This window comes from Pristiophorus japonicus, chromosome 3, assembly GCF_044704955.1.
Source record: "Pristiophorus japonicus isolate sPriJap1 chromosome 3, sPriJap1.hap1, whole genome shotgun sequence".
Taxonomy (NCBI): Eukaryota; Metazoa; Chordata; class Chondrichthyes; family Pristiophoridae; genus Pristiophorus; species Pristiophorus japonicus.
The window spans coordinates 212980581-212997203 of record NC_091979.1 but is presented as its reverse complement, the minus strand read 5'-3'; the positions used below and the strand labels follow the sequence as shown (position 1 = coordinate 212997203).

The following is a 16623-nucleotide window of genomic DNA, read 5'->3' as shown; positions in this document are numbered from 1 at the left end:
GGCTGAGTGCCAATGTTTGTGTGAGACTGCGCGTGCGCGCACGCTCCAATGCGCACGCGCAGGGTTGCCGGCACCACGAAGGCTAATTTAAATTGTACCCGCCCCCTGCTACTTAGAAAATCGGCGCGAGTGTTAGGCTCCGCCCCCTGCTGCGAAGAGCGCGCTGCGCCAAGCAGACATCGAGCTCCAAGGAGCTCGAGAATATCGGACTTTTTTTTAAACGGAGGTGCGCCGTTTTCGCCGCGGGACGAAACTTGGGGCCAATATCTCCGGGCTAGGGAAGTGTAAAATATCAGCTGATGTTCCCACTCCTATTCCCGGCTGGAAAGTGCACGCGCATTGATGTTAATTGGCTGAGAGTTTCCTCATAGAGTAGCTTGCTGACGTTCACTTTCCAGGCTGATGCCTGTAGAAGTCTATGGTACATCAGCTGAAGTCTTCAGGAGAGCATAAAAGGGAATGAAGTCAGAAGGAACATTGGAAGGTGGGAGGAAGTGGCATTGGAATTCAAACAGTACAGTGTACCTTGGATCTTTAGTTCCTACATCACCATGCTATGTTGAGGGACAATGTGTACTATACATAAGAGACAGCCTAGACTTTCCACTGACCGTTACCTGATTTTTTTTTTGTGGGTTAAAGCAGGTGGCGTGTAGATTCCTAATGCTTTATCTCTGGCCATTTTAGCGACCACCTTGTTTTCAATTATCATTTTCCAACAACTAGTGGAAGTGCTAGCTTGTTTTTGAGTGGACACATGCAAAATGAGCTGATTAGAATATGGTGACATTGTAAGTGCCATTTCCATAATTTCTCTCTCATCTATATACACTGTTTTACGTAGGAGTTCGGGGTTGTTTGGTGCCATAGGGAAGGTGGAAGAGAAGCTTCATTATTAACAGGTGCAATTAAAAGCTTGTTATTTTTGGTATTTTTCTTGCTGTTGTCATCTGTCTTCATCCTTTTGCCAAGAGGTTGCCATTCTACCTCCCCACCCCCATTTCAAACAGGGGTTAATTCATTTTCTATTCCCGGAAAAACAGGAGGAGGGGCAATGGAGGAATGCCAGGCTATTAAGGCTGCACTGGAGCCACATGGCACCCTCCCACCAGAATGGCCACACCAGAGTATAGAAGCAGAGGTGCTCCTATCTGCATTTAACCCCAGAGCAGTGCCTGCAGAGGGTTTGCTTTCCAAAGGCAGCCACTACAGAGTTATATAACCCCATTGTTAGTGACTGTTAATGTCACAACTGCCCTGGACTTCTACGTCATGGGGTATTCTAGGCTGCCACAAGGGACATCAGTAACATTAGCCGCTCAGATGTATCAGACAAATCATGGATGCATTGTACTCCATGGTTAGCAATTGCATCAGCTTGCCCAGGTGCAACCAGCGACACATGATGGGACACTGCAATTTTAAAGAGTAGCAGGATTTCCCACTGAATTATTGATGACATTCACATGACCATATGTGCTCCCTTGATCAGTAGACACAACCATGAAAATAGATGGTCACTTCCCCAGCAACTGCCCCAGTGTCTTCAATTTAAGGAACTTCTCTGTGCCGGCACTGTGATCCAGATTGGAAAGTAACTGGGGGGATATGTTGGAAGATCAAGGCATTCCACTACAGTCATGGCTGATGACACCAATGTGCTCTCCGAGGACGTTAGCTGAACAACGCTATTCGAGGTCTGTACATCCACTAGAATTATAGAACGCACTATTAGCATGTTGAAGTTACATCTCAGCTGGTTGGACCTAGCTATAATACAGTGCAGCTAGGGTCCCAGGATTGTGTTCTTGTGCTGCACAACTTTGTCTTTCAAAGAGGCCTCTTCATGGAAGGCCTGGAGAACAAAGGCACTCGGGCAGCAAGGGGATCAGAAAGGGCAGCATTTTGGAGAGGATGTTGAGGACAGCCCATTGCTGGCTGCAAGAGGCGTATGTGTCACACTGATGAAGGAGACTATTACCAGATCTGGCCACTGCATTAGCAGTCCTGGATCTTGCCCCTTCCCACTATCATCTACAGACTCTATTCTGTGTGCATTAACTTGCACAGCTCCCGTTAATGCCACTTGATGAAAGCAATTTCCAGATCTTGCCATAGACAATGCAGACACCACTTTAGTGCACTTGTCATTTTAATGAGAAGCTGTATACATAGAAACATAGAAAATAGGTGCAGGAGTAGACCATTCGGCCCTTCGAGCCTGCACCACCATTCAATAAGATCATGGCTGATCATTCACCTCAGTACCCCTTTCCTGCTTTCTCTCCATACCCCTTAATCCCTTTAGCCGTAAGGGCCATATCTAACTCCCTCTTGAATATATCCAATGAACTGGCATCAACAACTCTCTGCGGTAGGGAATTCCACAGGTTAACAACTCTCTGAGTGAAGAAGTTTCTCCTCATCTCAGTCCTAAATGGCTTACCCCTTATCCTTAGACTGTGACCCCTGGTTCTGGACTTCCCCAGCATCGGGAACATTCTTCCTGCATCTAACCTGTCCAGTTCCGTCAGAATTTTATATGTTTCTATGAGATCCCCTCTCATCCTTTAAACTCCAGTGAATACAGGCCCAGTCGATCCAGTCTCTCCTCATATGTCAGTCCTGCAATCCCGGGAATCAGTCTGGTGAACCTTCGCAACCCACAATAGCAAGAACGTCCTTCCTCAGATTATGAGACCAAAACTGAACACAATATTCCAGGTGAGGCCTCACCAAGGCCCTGTACAACTGCAGTAAGACCTCTCTACTCCTATACTCAAATCCCCTAGCTATGAAGGCCAACATACCATTTGCCTTCTTCACCGCCTGCTGTACCTACATGCCAACTTTCAATGACTGATGAACCATGACATCCAGGTCTCGTTGCACCTCCCCTTTTCCTAATCTGCCGCCATTCGGATATTATTCTGCCTTCGTGTTTTTGCCCCCAAAGTGGATAACCTCACATTTATCCACATTATACTGCATCTGCCATGCATTTGCCCACTCACCTAACCTGTCCAAGTCACCCTGCAGCCTCTTAGCGTCCTCCTCATAGTTTAGTGTCATCTGCAAACTTGGAGATATTACACTCAATTCCTTCATATCAATCATTGTCAATAGCTGGGGTCCCAGCACTGAGCCCTGTGGCACCCCACTAGTCACTGCCTGCCATTCTGAAAATGACCCGTTTATCTCGACTGTGCTTCCTGTCTGCCAACCAGTCCTCTATCCTCCACGTCAGTATATTACCCCCAATACCATGTGCTTTAATTTTGCACACGAATCTCTTGTGTGGGACCTTGTCAAAAGCCTTATGAAAGTCCAAATACACCACATCCACTGGTTCTCCCTTGTCCACTCTACTAGTTACATCCTCAAAAAATTCCAGAAGATTTGTCAAGCGTGATTTGCCCAGTGAAAAAGAAAATAAGAAGGGCAAAGAGAGGGTATGATAATAGAATGGCAACTATCATAAGAGGTAATCCAAAAGTCTTTTATAGGCATATAGATAGTAAATGAGTTGTAAGAGGAGAGGTGGGACCAATTAGGGATCAAAAAGGAGCCCTTGGCATAGAGACAGAGGGCATGGCTGAGGTGCTAAATGAGTACTTTGCATCTGTCTTCTCCAAGGAAGAAGATGCTGCCATCGATATATATGAAGGAGATACTGGATGGGATAAAAAATTGATAAAAACAAGGTACTAGAAAGGCTGGCTGCAATTAAAGTAGATAAGTCACCAGGACCGGATAGGATGCACCCTAGGATGCTGAGGGAAGTGAAGGAAGAAATCGCGGAGGTAGTGGCCACAACCTTTCAATCCTCCTTAGAAACGGGAGTGGTGCCAGAGGACTGCAGAATTGCAAATGTTACACCCTTGTTCAAAAAAGGTGTAAAGATAAACCAAGCAATGACAGGCCAGTCAGTTTAACCTCGGTAGTGGTGAAGCTTTTAGAAACAATAATAAGCGACAAAATTAACAGTCACTTGGACAAGTGTGGATTAATTAAGGAAAGCCATCACGGATTTGTTAAAGGCAAATTATGTTTAACCAACTTGATCGAGTTTTTTGATGAGGTAACAGAGAAGGTTCATGAAGGCAATGTGGTTGACATGTACTTGGATTTCCAAAAGGTGTTCGACAAAGTGCCACATAATAGGCTTGCCAGCAAAGTTGAAACCCATGGAATAAAAGGGATAGTGGCAGCATGAATATGAAATTGGCTAAGTGACAGGAAACGGAGAATAGTGGTGAACGGTTGTTTTTTGGACTGGAGGGAGGTATCCAGTTCCTCAGAGGTCGATTCACGAACACTGCTTCTCTTAATATATATTAATAACTTGGATGTGGGTGTGCAGGGTACAATTTCAAAATTTGCAGATGACACATAACTTGGAAGTATAGCGAACAGTGAGGAGGATAGTGATAGACTCAAGAGGACAGAGACTGGTGGAATGGGCGGACATGAGGCAGATGAAATTTAACGCAGAAAAGTGCAAAGTGATTCATTTTGATCGAAAGAATGAGAGGAAATATAAACTAAAGGGGGTGCATGAATAGAGAGACCTGGGGGTGTGTGTGTACAAATCGTTGAAGATAACAGGGCAGGTTGAGAAAGCAGTTTAAAAATCCTATGGGATCCTGGGCTTCATGAATAGAGGTACAGAGTACATAAGCGTGGAAATTATGATAAACCTGTATAAAACACTGGTTTGGCCTCAACCTGGTATATTGTGTCCAATTCTGGGCACCACACATTAGGAAAAAAAAGTCAATAAGAAATAGGAGCAGGAGTAGGCCATTTGGCCCCTCAAGCCTGCTCCGCCATTCGGTAGTGGGTAAAATGATGGAATCAATTATTAAGGATGTCATAGCAGTGCATTTGGAAAGAGGTGACATGATAGGTCTAAGTCAGCATGGATTTGTGAAAGGGAAATCATGCTTGACAAATCTTCTGGAATTTTTTGAGGATGTTTCCAGTAGAGTGGACAAGGGAGAACCAGTTGATGTGGTATATTTGGACTTTCAGAAGGCTTTCGTCATGGTCTCACGCAAGAGATTAATATGCAAAATTAAAGCACATGGGATTGGGGGTAGTGTGCTGACATGGATTGAGAACTGGTTGTCAGACAGGAAGCAAAGAGTAGGAGTAAATGGGGACTTTTCAGAATGGCAGGCAGTGACTAGTGGGGTACCGCAAGGTTCTGTGTTGGGGCCCCACCTGTTTACACTGTACATTAATGATTTAGACGAGGGGATTAAATGTAGTATCGCCAAATTTGCGGATGACACTAAGTTGGGCGGCAGTGTGAGCTGTGAGGAGGATGCTATGAGGCTGCAGAGTGACTTGGATAGGTTAGGTGAGTGGGCAAATGCATGGCGGATGAAGTATAATGTGGATAAAGTTATCCACTTTGGTGGTAAAAACAGAGAGACAGACTATTATCTGAATGGTGACAGATTAGGAAAAGGGGAAGTGCAATGAGACCTGGGTGTCATGGTACATCAGTCATTGAAGGTTGGCATGCAGGTACAGCAGGCGGTTAAGAAAGCAAATGGCATGTTGGCCTTCATAGCGAGGGGATTTGAGTACAGGGGCAGGGAGTGTTGCTACAGTTGTACAGGGCCTTGGTGAGGCCACACCTGGAGTATTGTGTACAGTTTTGGTCTCCTAACCTGAGGAAGGACATTCTTGCTATTGAGGGAATGCAGCGAAGGTTCACCAGATGGCGGGACTGACCTATCAAGAAAGACTGGATCAACTGAGCTTGTATTCACTGGAGTTCAGAAGAATGAGAGGGGACCTCAAAGAAACGTTTAAAATTCTGAGGGGGTTAGACAGGTTAGATGCAGGAAGAATGTTCCCAATGTTGGGGAAGTCCAGAACCAGGGGACACAGTCTAAGGATAAGGGGTAAGCCATTTCGGACCGAGATGAGGAGGAATTTCTTCACCCAGAGAGTGGTGAACCTATGGAATTCTCTACCACAGAAAGTTGTTGAGGTCAATTCACTAAATATATTCAAAAAGGAGTTAGATGAAGTCCTTACTACTAGGGGGATCAAGGGGTATGGCGAGAAAGCAGGAATGGGGTACTGAAGTTGCATGTTCAGCCATGAACTCATTGAATGGCGGTGCAGGCTAGAAGGGCCGAATGGCCTACTCCTGCACCTATTTTCTATGTTTCTAACCATTCTATGATTCTATGATATGATCATTATTACATTGTCGTTTGTGGGAGCTTGCTGGGTGCAAATTGGCTGCCGCTGACTTCACTTCAAAAGTACATTATTGGCTGGTAAGTGCTTTGGGTCATCCTGAGGTCATTAAAAGGCGCTATATAAATGTAAGTAATTTCCTTTTCTCCCTTGCGTGAAGGTTGTATGTCCTTGGAAAAACAATGGTAAACGTAAGAATTACCTTTTGATTACCATGTAATAAGGTAAAACACACATGTCAGCAGGCAGCCCACAATGGGGGTGATGACAGGAACTTGCACAAAGCTATATTAGATTCGATGTGGGGTTTTTAGTTCGGCAGTGAGCAAAGGGGCACGTGCAGGTGAAGGCTCTTCTGAGGTTGGGACAGTGTAGAGGGAGCTTTACTCTGCATCTAACCTGCGCTGTACCTGACCTGGGGAGTGTTTCATGGGACAGCGTATAGGGAACTTTACTCTGTATCTAACCAATGCTGTACCTGCCCTGGGAGTGTTTAATGGGACAGTGTAGAGGGAGCTTTATTCTGTATCTAACCCGTGCTGTACCTGCTCCAGGAGTGTTTGATGGGATAGCGTAGATGCTGTAATGGAATGTTTTCCATTCCCAGCCCTACCATTGCTCGAAAATAGAAATTGCTAAGTGTTTCCAGCATTTTCTATCGGGCAGCATCTGTGGTGGGGAGAAGACAGTAGCATTAACATTTCAGGTTTATATAATTGCTCATTCTGATGAGCACAAATTTCACATAGAAATGTTCAGAGTAATTGTACCACAAAACTGAGATGGAACAAGAGTTGATGGTGTAAGGCAGGAGCACTATACAAACATGGCATTCCCATCGTTGTAATCCTGAGGCTGTCAGTCCAGTGCAATACTGAGGCAATTGCTGCATTTCAGAGGTGCCATTCTATAGATGAGATGTTTAACTGAGACTGATCTTAGTGATTCAGGTGTATGCAAAAGATCCCATAGCCCTGTTCAAAGAAGAGCAGGGAGTTCTTCCAGTCCTTTGGACAACATTTTTCCCTCAAGCAATGCGGTCCAAAATAAATCAACTGATCATTCACCTCGTTGCTGTTTGTGGGACGTTGCTGTGAAAAGTGGCTGCCGCAAGCACCTACAAAGCCACATTAATTTCTAATGAATTTATTGTATGTGAAGCGCTTTGGGACTTCCTGAAAGATCTAATTAGATGCTATGTAAATGAAATTTTTTTTTACATTCAAACAATATAGGTCAGAATATTAAAACATACAAATAAAAAAGTGCCATGCAGTGAAAATGACCTATTTTCCAGCAATTCATCACGTACAGTAAAGGAAAGGAGAACAAATCACAGTCAAATTTGTTCTTAAAATGATTTACGCATCAGTGTGACATGTACATAGTAATGTGAACAGAAGGGAATTGGCTGTTCCTGGTAATTTTGAATCCCATTGCCTGGAATTTAGTAACTTAGATGCCCTTGTGTGAAGTTTTTGCAGTCTTGTTTAGAATGTTTGCCTCAGTAATTATCTTAGCTCCTAACATTGTCCTCATTTTTATTTACGATTCTAGCTGCCCAGAGTGGTGAGAGGCTTTGTGCCTTCAGAGACTCGTACCCCCGCTCTGAGGAGCATGGCATTAGCGAGGAACGCATCAACCGGGACAATGGCACCGTCTTGTGTGAGAAGGGAAGTCAGTGCTACGGACTGTGGGAGAAGATGAGGGATGGAGGGGTCCGCACGATGAAACAAGGTGAGCAGCTCTCCAGGATCTGGACACTTTTTTCTATTCAGTGAATAATATCTTGTGTGAAAGTTGCACACAGAGTAGGACGAAGTTAAAAATACCTCATCTAACTTAGTCATTGGCTACCCTCTTCCTTAATACTGTCAGTAGCATTGTGTCAAAGACTGTAATTCTCACTCGGTTCCTGAAGTGTGTCAGGCCTAATACGCCATACTCAACATTGCACATTCAGCTGGAGTCTCCTGAAATCAGTGGTTCCTCTTCTGACGCTGCTGCTGGTGACTCGGGAGGACAGTTCATTGTATTGCTAGTTCGCGCATAGGCGCTGGCGCTGCAGTCTGTCTCTGTGCACGGTGAATAAACTCTGGGACACGCCTCCATCATCCCATCAGTTTTCAACTGTTGTGTAATCTCCCGCCTCCAGCCCGATGATGTCACCCCCACCGTTGTAGAGAGCTGGGACTGAGAACAATCGAACCCACTTTGTTTTAATAGTGGCACAGTTCATCTCTCCCACTATCTCGCCAGCTTGGATTTTGTGCGCCTGGAGGTGCAGTCTACCCATGCTGCTTCGCAAATGTGAAAATGCTTTTTAATCAGTACAATTTAAGTCTCTCTCTCACACTGAGAAATTAAAAACTCCAACCCTGAGTTCAAGCACAGACCATTGCTTCCTTGTGTATGATAAACAAAAATGTTATCTGAAATTGCTCTCTCTTACAATAAAATAAGTTTTATTCCCATAAACAAAATCTTCAACAGAGCATGTAACTTTAATTATGTTTCAATTCATACTGAGGTATATGGACTCTTACTGAGCAGCAGCTCTGCATTAGTATGGAACATATTCTCCTCCCAACCTGCAGACTTTGTGGAGAGGGAGATTAAAGAAACAAAATGATGCTTCACACATTTACATGCTCTACCAAAATCCAATTGAATGCCCTGAAAGAACTGAGTTGTACTGGTGCGCAGAACAAACTGCAATGTAGTGGCATCGCAGCTCTATCCTGTATACAACAACAACTTGTATTTATATAGCGCTTTTAACGTAGTGAAACGTCCCAAGGCGCTTCACAGGAGTATTATGCGATAAAAATTTGAGATCGAGCCGCATAAGTAGAAATTAGCACAGGTGACCAAAAGATTGATCAAAGAGGTATGTTTTAAGGAGTGTCTTGAAGGAGGAAAGAGAGGTAGAGAGGCGGAGAGATTTAGGCAGGAAGTTCCAGTGCTTAGGACCTAGGCAACAGAAGGCACGGCCACCAGTGGTTGAGCGATTACAATCAGGGATGCCCAAGCGGGCGGAGTTAGAGGAGCGTAGACATCTTGGTGGTGGGGGGGGAGGGGGGGCGGTGCAGTGTTGTGGGGCTGGAGTAGATTACAGAGATAGAAAGGGCCAAGGCCTTGGAGGGATTTGAAAATAAGGATGATAATTTTGAAATCGAGGCGCTGCTTAACCAGAAGCCAATATAGGTTAGCGAGCACAGAGGTGATGGGACTTGGTGCGAGTTAGGACGCGGGCAGCCGAGTTTTGGATCACCTCTAGTTTACGTAGGGTAAACTGTGGGAGGCCAGGCAGGAGTGCGTTGGAATAATCATGTCTAGCGGTAACAAAGGCATGGATGAGGGCTTCAGCAGCGGATGAGCTGAGGCAAGGCGGAGATGATCGATGTTACGGAGATGGAAATATCTAATGGGACTCAAGATAGACACGTCCCCATGTCCTGATGAAATGCATCCCAGGGTATTAAAAGAGATGGCGGAAGTTATAGCAGATGCATTCGTTATAATCTACCAAAATTCTCTGGACTCTGGGGAGGTACCAGCGGATTGGAAAGCAGCTAATGTAACGCCTCTGTTTAAAAAAGGGGGCAGACAAAAGGCAGGTAACTATAGGCCGGTTAGTTTAACATCTGTAGTGGGGAAAATGTTTGAAGCTATCATTAAGGAAGAAATAGCGGGACATCTAGATAGGAATAGTGCAATCAAGCAGACGCAACATGGATTCATGAAGGGGAAATCATATTTAACTGGTTTACTGGAATTCTTTGAAGATATAACGAGCATGGTGGATAGAGGTGTACCGATGGATGTGGTGTATTTAGATTTCCAAAAGGCATTCGATAAGGTTCCACACAAAAGGTTACTGCAGAAGATAAATTACGCGGAGTCAGAGGAAATGTATTAGCATGGATCGAGAATTGGCTGGCTAACAGAAAGCAGAGAGTCGGGATAAATGGGTCCTTTTTGGGTTGGAAATCGGTGGTTAGTGGTGTGCCACAGGGATCGGTGCTGGGACTACAACTGTTTACAATATACATAGATGACCTGGAAGAGGGGACAGAGTGCAGTGTAACAAAATTTGCAGATGACACAAAGATTAGTGGGAAAGCGGGTTGTGTAGAGGACACAGAGAGGCTGCAAAGAGATTTAGATAGGTTAAGCGAATGGGCTAAGGTTTGGCAGATGGAATACAATGTCGGAAAATGTGAGGTCACCCACCTTGGAAAAAAAAACATAAAAGGGAATATTATTTGAATGGGGAGAAATTACAACATGCTGTGGTGCAGAGGGACCTGGGGGTCCTTGTGCATGAAACTCTTTTTGGAGTTTATCTGCAAAACATAAAACATTAAACCGTGCCACCCGACCTGGATGACACACCAGACATTTAGAAGGCCCTTTTTTTCCTTTTTTTGGTTTTTTTTGTGTTTTTTTTTTGTTTTTCTTTTTTTTGTTTTTTTTTGGGCACTAAAATCACAATTTTTCCACAGTGCCCCCTATAAAAGGGAAGGGGACACTAAAAAACACCGGCAATTAAAACAAATGATACTTTAAAACGTAAAATCAAATTAAAATTTGGTTGCCGGGCAAGCCTACTGCACCTGGTATTCCCAGGCAGTCTCCCATCCAAGTACTAACCAGGCCTGACTCTGCTTAGCTTCCAAGATCAGACGTTTTCAGACTAGTGTGGCCGTGTCCTTGTGAAACTCTTTTTGGAGTTCACCTGCGAAAACATAAAACATTAAACCGTGCCACCCGACCTGGGTGCTACTGCACCTGGTATTCCCAGGCAGTCTCCCATCCAAGTACTAGCCAGGCCTGACTCTGCTTAGCTTCCGAGATCAGACAAGATCGGGCGTTTTTAGACTAGTGTGGCCGTAGGCATGAAAATCTTTTTGGAGTTCACCTGCAAAACATAAAACATTAAACGGTGCCACCCGACCTGGGTGACACTCCAGACATTTACAAGGCCCTTTTTTTTCCCCCCCTTTTTTTTGTTTTTTTTTGTGTTTTTCTTTTTTTGGTTTTTTTTTGGGCACTAAAATCACAATTTTCCCCAGTGCCCCCTATAAAAGGGAAGGGGGACACTAAAAGCACCGGCAATTAAAACAAATTAAACTTAAAAACGTAAAATCAAATTAAAATTTGGTTGCCGGGCAAGCCTACTGCACCTGGTATTCCCAGGCAGTCTCCCATCCAAGTACTAACCAGGCCTGACTCTGCTTAGCTTCCAAGATCAGACGTTTTCAGACTAGTGTGGCCGTGTCCTTGTGAAACTCTTTTGAGTATGAAACTCTTTTGATCCCAAAAAGTTAGTTTGCAGGTGCAGCAGGTAATCAGGAAGGCGAATGGAATGTTGGCCTTCATTGCGAGAGGGATGGAGTACAAAAGCAGGGAGGTCCTGCTGCAACTGTACTGGGTATTGGTGAGGCCGCACCTGGAGTACTGCGTGCAGTTTTGGTCACCTTACTTAAGGAAGGATATACTGGCTTTGCAGGGGGTACAGAGACGATTCACTAGGCTGATTCCGGAGATGAGGGGGTTACCTTATGATGATAGATTGAGTAGACTGGGTCTTTACTCGTTGGAGTTCAGAAGGATGAGGGGTGATCTTATAGAAACATTAAAATAATGAAAGGGATAGACAAGATAGAGGCAGCGAGGTTGTTTTCACTCGTCGGGGAGACTAGAACTAGGGGGCACAGCCTCAAAATACGGGGGAGCCAATTTAAAACCGAGTTGAGAAGGAATTTCTTCTCCCAGAGGGTTGTGAATCTGTGGAATTCTCTGCCCAAGGAAGCAGTTGAGGCTAGCTCATTGAATGTATTCAAATCACAGATAGATAGATTTTTAACCAATAAGGGAATTAAGGGTTATGGGGAGCGGGCAGGTAAGTGGAGCTGAGTCCACGGCCAGATCAGCCATGATCTTTTTGAATGGCGGAGCAGGCTCGAGGGGCTAGATGGCCTACTCCTGTTCCTAATTCTTATGTTCTTATGTTCTCGTTATGCTGCGGATATGTGGTCGAAAGCTCAGATATGACACCAAGGTTGCGAACAGTCTGGTTCAGCCTCGGACAAGAGTTGGGGAGAGAGATGGAGTCAGTGTCTAGGGAATGGAATTTGTGCCGCGGATTGAAAACAATGACTTCGGTCTTTCCAATATTCAATTGCAGAAAATTCCTGCTCATCCAGAACTGGATGTCGGACAAGCAGTCTGACAATTTAGAGACCATGGACGGTTCGAGCAAAGTGGTAGTGAGGTAGAGCTGGGTGTCATCAGCGTACGTGTGGAAACTGACCCTGTGTTTTTGGATGATGTTGCCAAGGGGCAACATGTAGATGAGCAATAGGAGGGGGCCAGGGGTAGATCCTTTACACCAGAGGTAAAGATGCGGGGACGGGAAGAGAAGCCGTTGCAGGTGATTCTCTGACTGATTAGACAGCAGTGTGGTGACACCACGCTCCATAGCTGTGTGATGTTGCCACAGGCTCTCTGAATGGGAAGTTCCAGGGCACAAATGTAAGAACTACTGCGATGGCCTTATTTTACCTAATGTCAGCAGTAAGCATTTCCAAGTGGAGCATGGTTAGCGGTGGAATAATGATCCCTTAATGTGCCCCAATCCTAAAACAACAGAAGCAACTTGACATCCTGTGACCTCCACAAGTGACTGCCGATTGTTGCCAAAGTAAGGCAGTTGTGACTGCCAAACTCATTTCACATAGGACTATTGCATTCATCAGACAGAGCAGACTTTTAACCGCTCAGTTTGGATGGATTTGACTCAAGTCCCAGAGGTGAAAGACTAGTGCGTAATCCACTGCAACTCACAGTCCCATTGTTCATGGCTTGGAAAGAAGTCCCATTGATTCTTAACCAAAGAAAGTAAGCTGAAAAGAAAAGGACAGGCAATATATTAAAAAGTATTTAAAAAAAAAACACGGTCAACATGGTCCAGCAACCTGCTCCTCACATCCACAGGGTTGGTGCAGCCTGGGCTGCCCATTCCTTTCACTTCCTGGCTCTGAGAAGTGTGGGGGAGGAATCTGACCTCCGCTCACAAAATTATAGTGAAGCATCCACTTCATACCACATCATACATTGCGATATATATTTAAATGTAAATGTTCCACAGTTTCTAGTGAAAAGCAGGGTGGTACTAAGACATACAGTTCAAAGTTCGAAAGCTTCAGTCCTTGGTGTCTGCTGAGCCAGCTGATTTCAGCCAGGGCAGAGATAGAATGGGACAGTTGACTTGAGCAATCCTGGAAAATCAGCCACAGTTCCCACTCCACACCTCTGTCCAGCAACTCCTGGAAAGCTCACAAGTGTGAACATTAGAAGAGGACAGGATCAGGCTCGGCGGTGATCTGCTGCACAGTGAAATAGCCTGGCAGCATTCACTGTTATACAGCTAAAAATACGGTCTTTAGATTCAACTCTAGTTTGGAAGGCCAGAATCTGTAATTATACTGCTGGATGTTTTCTTCCATAGTATTAAGATTTCACATAGCCAGCACCGTGCTTTGCTAAAATCCAAGTGTTAATAAGTGGTTACCGAACATCTAAATAGCTCATTCTTTAATAAGGTTGACCTTTGATTCTTAATTGATTCAAATGAGTAGCCCATTATAAATGGGACTCTGGTCTCTGAACATGCTGTTCAAACGGCTCCAGCAGCATCTCAGGCCTACATTCCTCTTTCTGTTTCTTCATTCAAGGCTGCTGGGCTCACGTCGGAGACAAGGAGGAGTGCTTCTCCCCGGAGTGCGTGGTAACAAACCACAGACAGAACGGGACTTTTCGCTTCTGCTGCTGCAGTACCGACATGTGTAATGTCAACTTCACTGAGAACTTCGTCCCACTGCCCGACCCAACGGAATCAGTACCACGCAGTAAGTGCCTTTTTTGACCTATAATAAAAACAGAGAATGCTGGGAATACTCAGCAGGTCAGGCAGCATCTATGGAGAGAGAAACAGAATTAACGTTTCAGGTCGTTAATCTTTCGTCTGAACTGGAAGAACTTAGATGTAACAGTTTTTAAGCAGGTACAGAGGCAGGGAAAAGGGGTGTTTTTCCTTTTGATATCTGTTGGCTTGGGTGGGTGGGGAAGCTGACCGGTCTGAGAATACGTGCAGGGATAAGAATCCTTACTTTGCATTTGAGAGGCTTGGGCAATTTTTCGTTTAAATCAAGAAACCAATGGCCCATTGAGCAGGACAAGCATTAAAGAGATCAGCTAAGTCGAGGAGTAGTGGTCAGGTGATGCAAACCTTGAGTTTTAGCACATAAGAACTTAAGAATTAGGAACAGGAGGAGGCCATTCGGCCCCTCGAGCCTGCTCCGCCATTCAATAAGATCATGGCTAATCTTCCACCTCAACTCCACTTTCCTGCACTATCTCCATATCCCTTGATTCCCGTAAGTTCTTCGTCGTCCTTCTTGACTTGTCTGCAGCCTTTGACATGGTTCACCACCCTATCCTTCGCCAACGCCTCTCTACCGCCATCCAGCTGGGTGGGACTGCATTCGTTTATTTCCATTCTTATTTATCTAATTATAGCCAGAAAATCACCTGCAACGGCTTTTGTTCCCACCCCCGCATCGTTACCTCTGATGTCCCCCAAGGATCTATCCTTGGCTGCTTCCTATTTCTCACTCAATATTTTGCCCCTTGGCGACAACATCCGAAAAACACAGCATCAGTTTCCACATGTACGCTGATGACACCCAGCTTTACCTCACTACCACTTCTTTCGTCTCCTCCTCGGTCTCTAATTGTCAGACTGCTTGTGACATCCAGTTCTGGAAGAGCAGAAATTTTCTCCAATTAAATATTGGGAAGACCGAGTCCATTGTTTTCTGTCCCTGCCACAAGCTCCATTCCCTAGCCACTGACTCCATCCCGCTCCCCAACTTCTGTCCGAGACTGAACTAGACTGTTCGCAACCTTGGTGTCATATTTGACCTTGAAATTAGTTTTCAACCACATTCCGCAGCATAACTAAGGCCGCCTATTTTCAGCTCCGTAACATCGATCGTCTCCGCTTTTGCCTCAGCTCATCCGCTGCTGAAGCCTTCATCCATGCCTTTGTTACCTCTAGACTTGAATATTCCAACGCACTCATGGCCAGCCTTCCACATTCTACCCTACGTAAACCAGAGGTCATTTAAAACCCGTCTGCCCGTGTCTTAACTTGCATCAAGTCCCGCTCACCCATCGCCCCTGTGCTTGCTGACTTTCATTGGCTCCCGGTTAAGCAACGCCTTAATTTCAAAATGATCATCCTTGTTTTTAAATCTCTCCATTGCCTTGCTCCTCCCTATCTCTGTAATCTCCTCCAGCCCCACAATCGCCCGTGATGTCTGTGCTCCTCTAAAATCACTGGTGTCTGTACCTTTTGTTGTCTCGGCCCTAAGCTCTGGAATTCCCTGCCGAAACCTCTCCACCTCTTTATCTGTCTACCTCTCTTTCCTCCTTCAAGACGCTCCTTAAAACCTACCTCTTTGACCAAGCACCTGCCCTAATTTGTCCTCGCTCGGTATCTAATTTTAAAAATCTCATAATACTCCTGTGAAGCGCCTTGGGATGTTTCACTATGCTAAAGGCACTATATAAATACACGTTGTTGTTAATATTCAAAAATTTATCGATCTCTTTCTTGAATATACTCAACGACTGAGTATCCATAGTCCTCTGGGGTCGAGAATTCCAAAGTTTCACCACCCCTCTGAGTGATGACATTTCTCCTCATCTTGGTCCTAAATGGCTGACCCCAGATTCTGAGACTGTGAACCCCAGTTCTAGACTCCCCAGCCAGGGGAAACATTCTCCCTGCATCTATCCTGTGTTTCAATTTAAGGAGCTAGGAGCTAAATTAAAAAGTAGGACCTCAAAAGTAGTAATCTCGGGATTGCTACCAGTGCCACGTGATAGTCAGAGTAGGAATCGCAGGATAGCGCAGATGAATACGTGGCTTGAGCAGTGGTGCAGCAGGGAGGGATTCAAATTCCTGGGGCATTGGAACCGGTTCTGGGGGAGGTGGGACCAGTACAAACCGGACGGTCTGCACCTGGGCAGGACCGGAACCAATGTCCTAGGGGGAGTGTTTGCTAGTGCTGTTGGGGAGGATTTAAACTAATATGGCAGGGGGATGGGAACCAATGCAGGGTAACAGAGGGAAACAAAAAGGAGACAAAAGCAAAAGACAGAAAGGAGATGAGGAAAAGTGGAGGGCAGAGAAACCCAAGGCAAAGAACAAAAAAGGCCAATGTACAGCAAAATTCTAAAAGGACAAAGGGTGTTAATAAAACAAGCCTGAAGGCTTTGTGTCTTAATGCAAGGAGTATCCGCAATAAGGTGGATGAATTAATTGTG

General features: G+C 45.1%; 1 protein-coding gene and 1 pseudogene across 2 annotated transcripts in view; one reads left to right on the top strand and one right to left on the bottom strand.

Annotated features, from left to right (window-relative positions):
* Nucleotides 1-16623, top strand: part of bmpr2b (bone morphogenetic protein receptor, type II b (serine/threonine kinase)) — a 398476-nt gene that overhangs the window by 183933 nt on the left and 197920 nt on the right. For both annotated transcript variants that reach the window (XM_070876232.1, XM_070876233.1), the window contains 2 exons: nucleotides 7780-7959; nucleotides 13965-14138. In XM_070876232.1, coding sequence (XP_070732333.1) covers nucleotides 7780-7959; nucleotides 13965-14138 — 354 coding nt within the window. The remainder of the gene's footprint in view (nucleotides 1-7779; nucleotides 7960-13964; nucleotides 14139-16623) is intronic.
* On the bottom strand, nucleotides 11005-11123 carry LOC139260494 (5S ribosomal RNA; annotated as a pseudogene).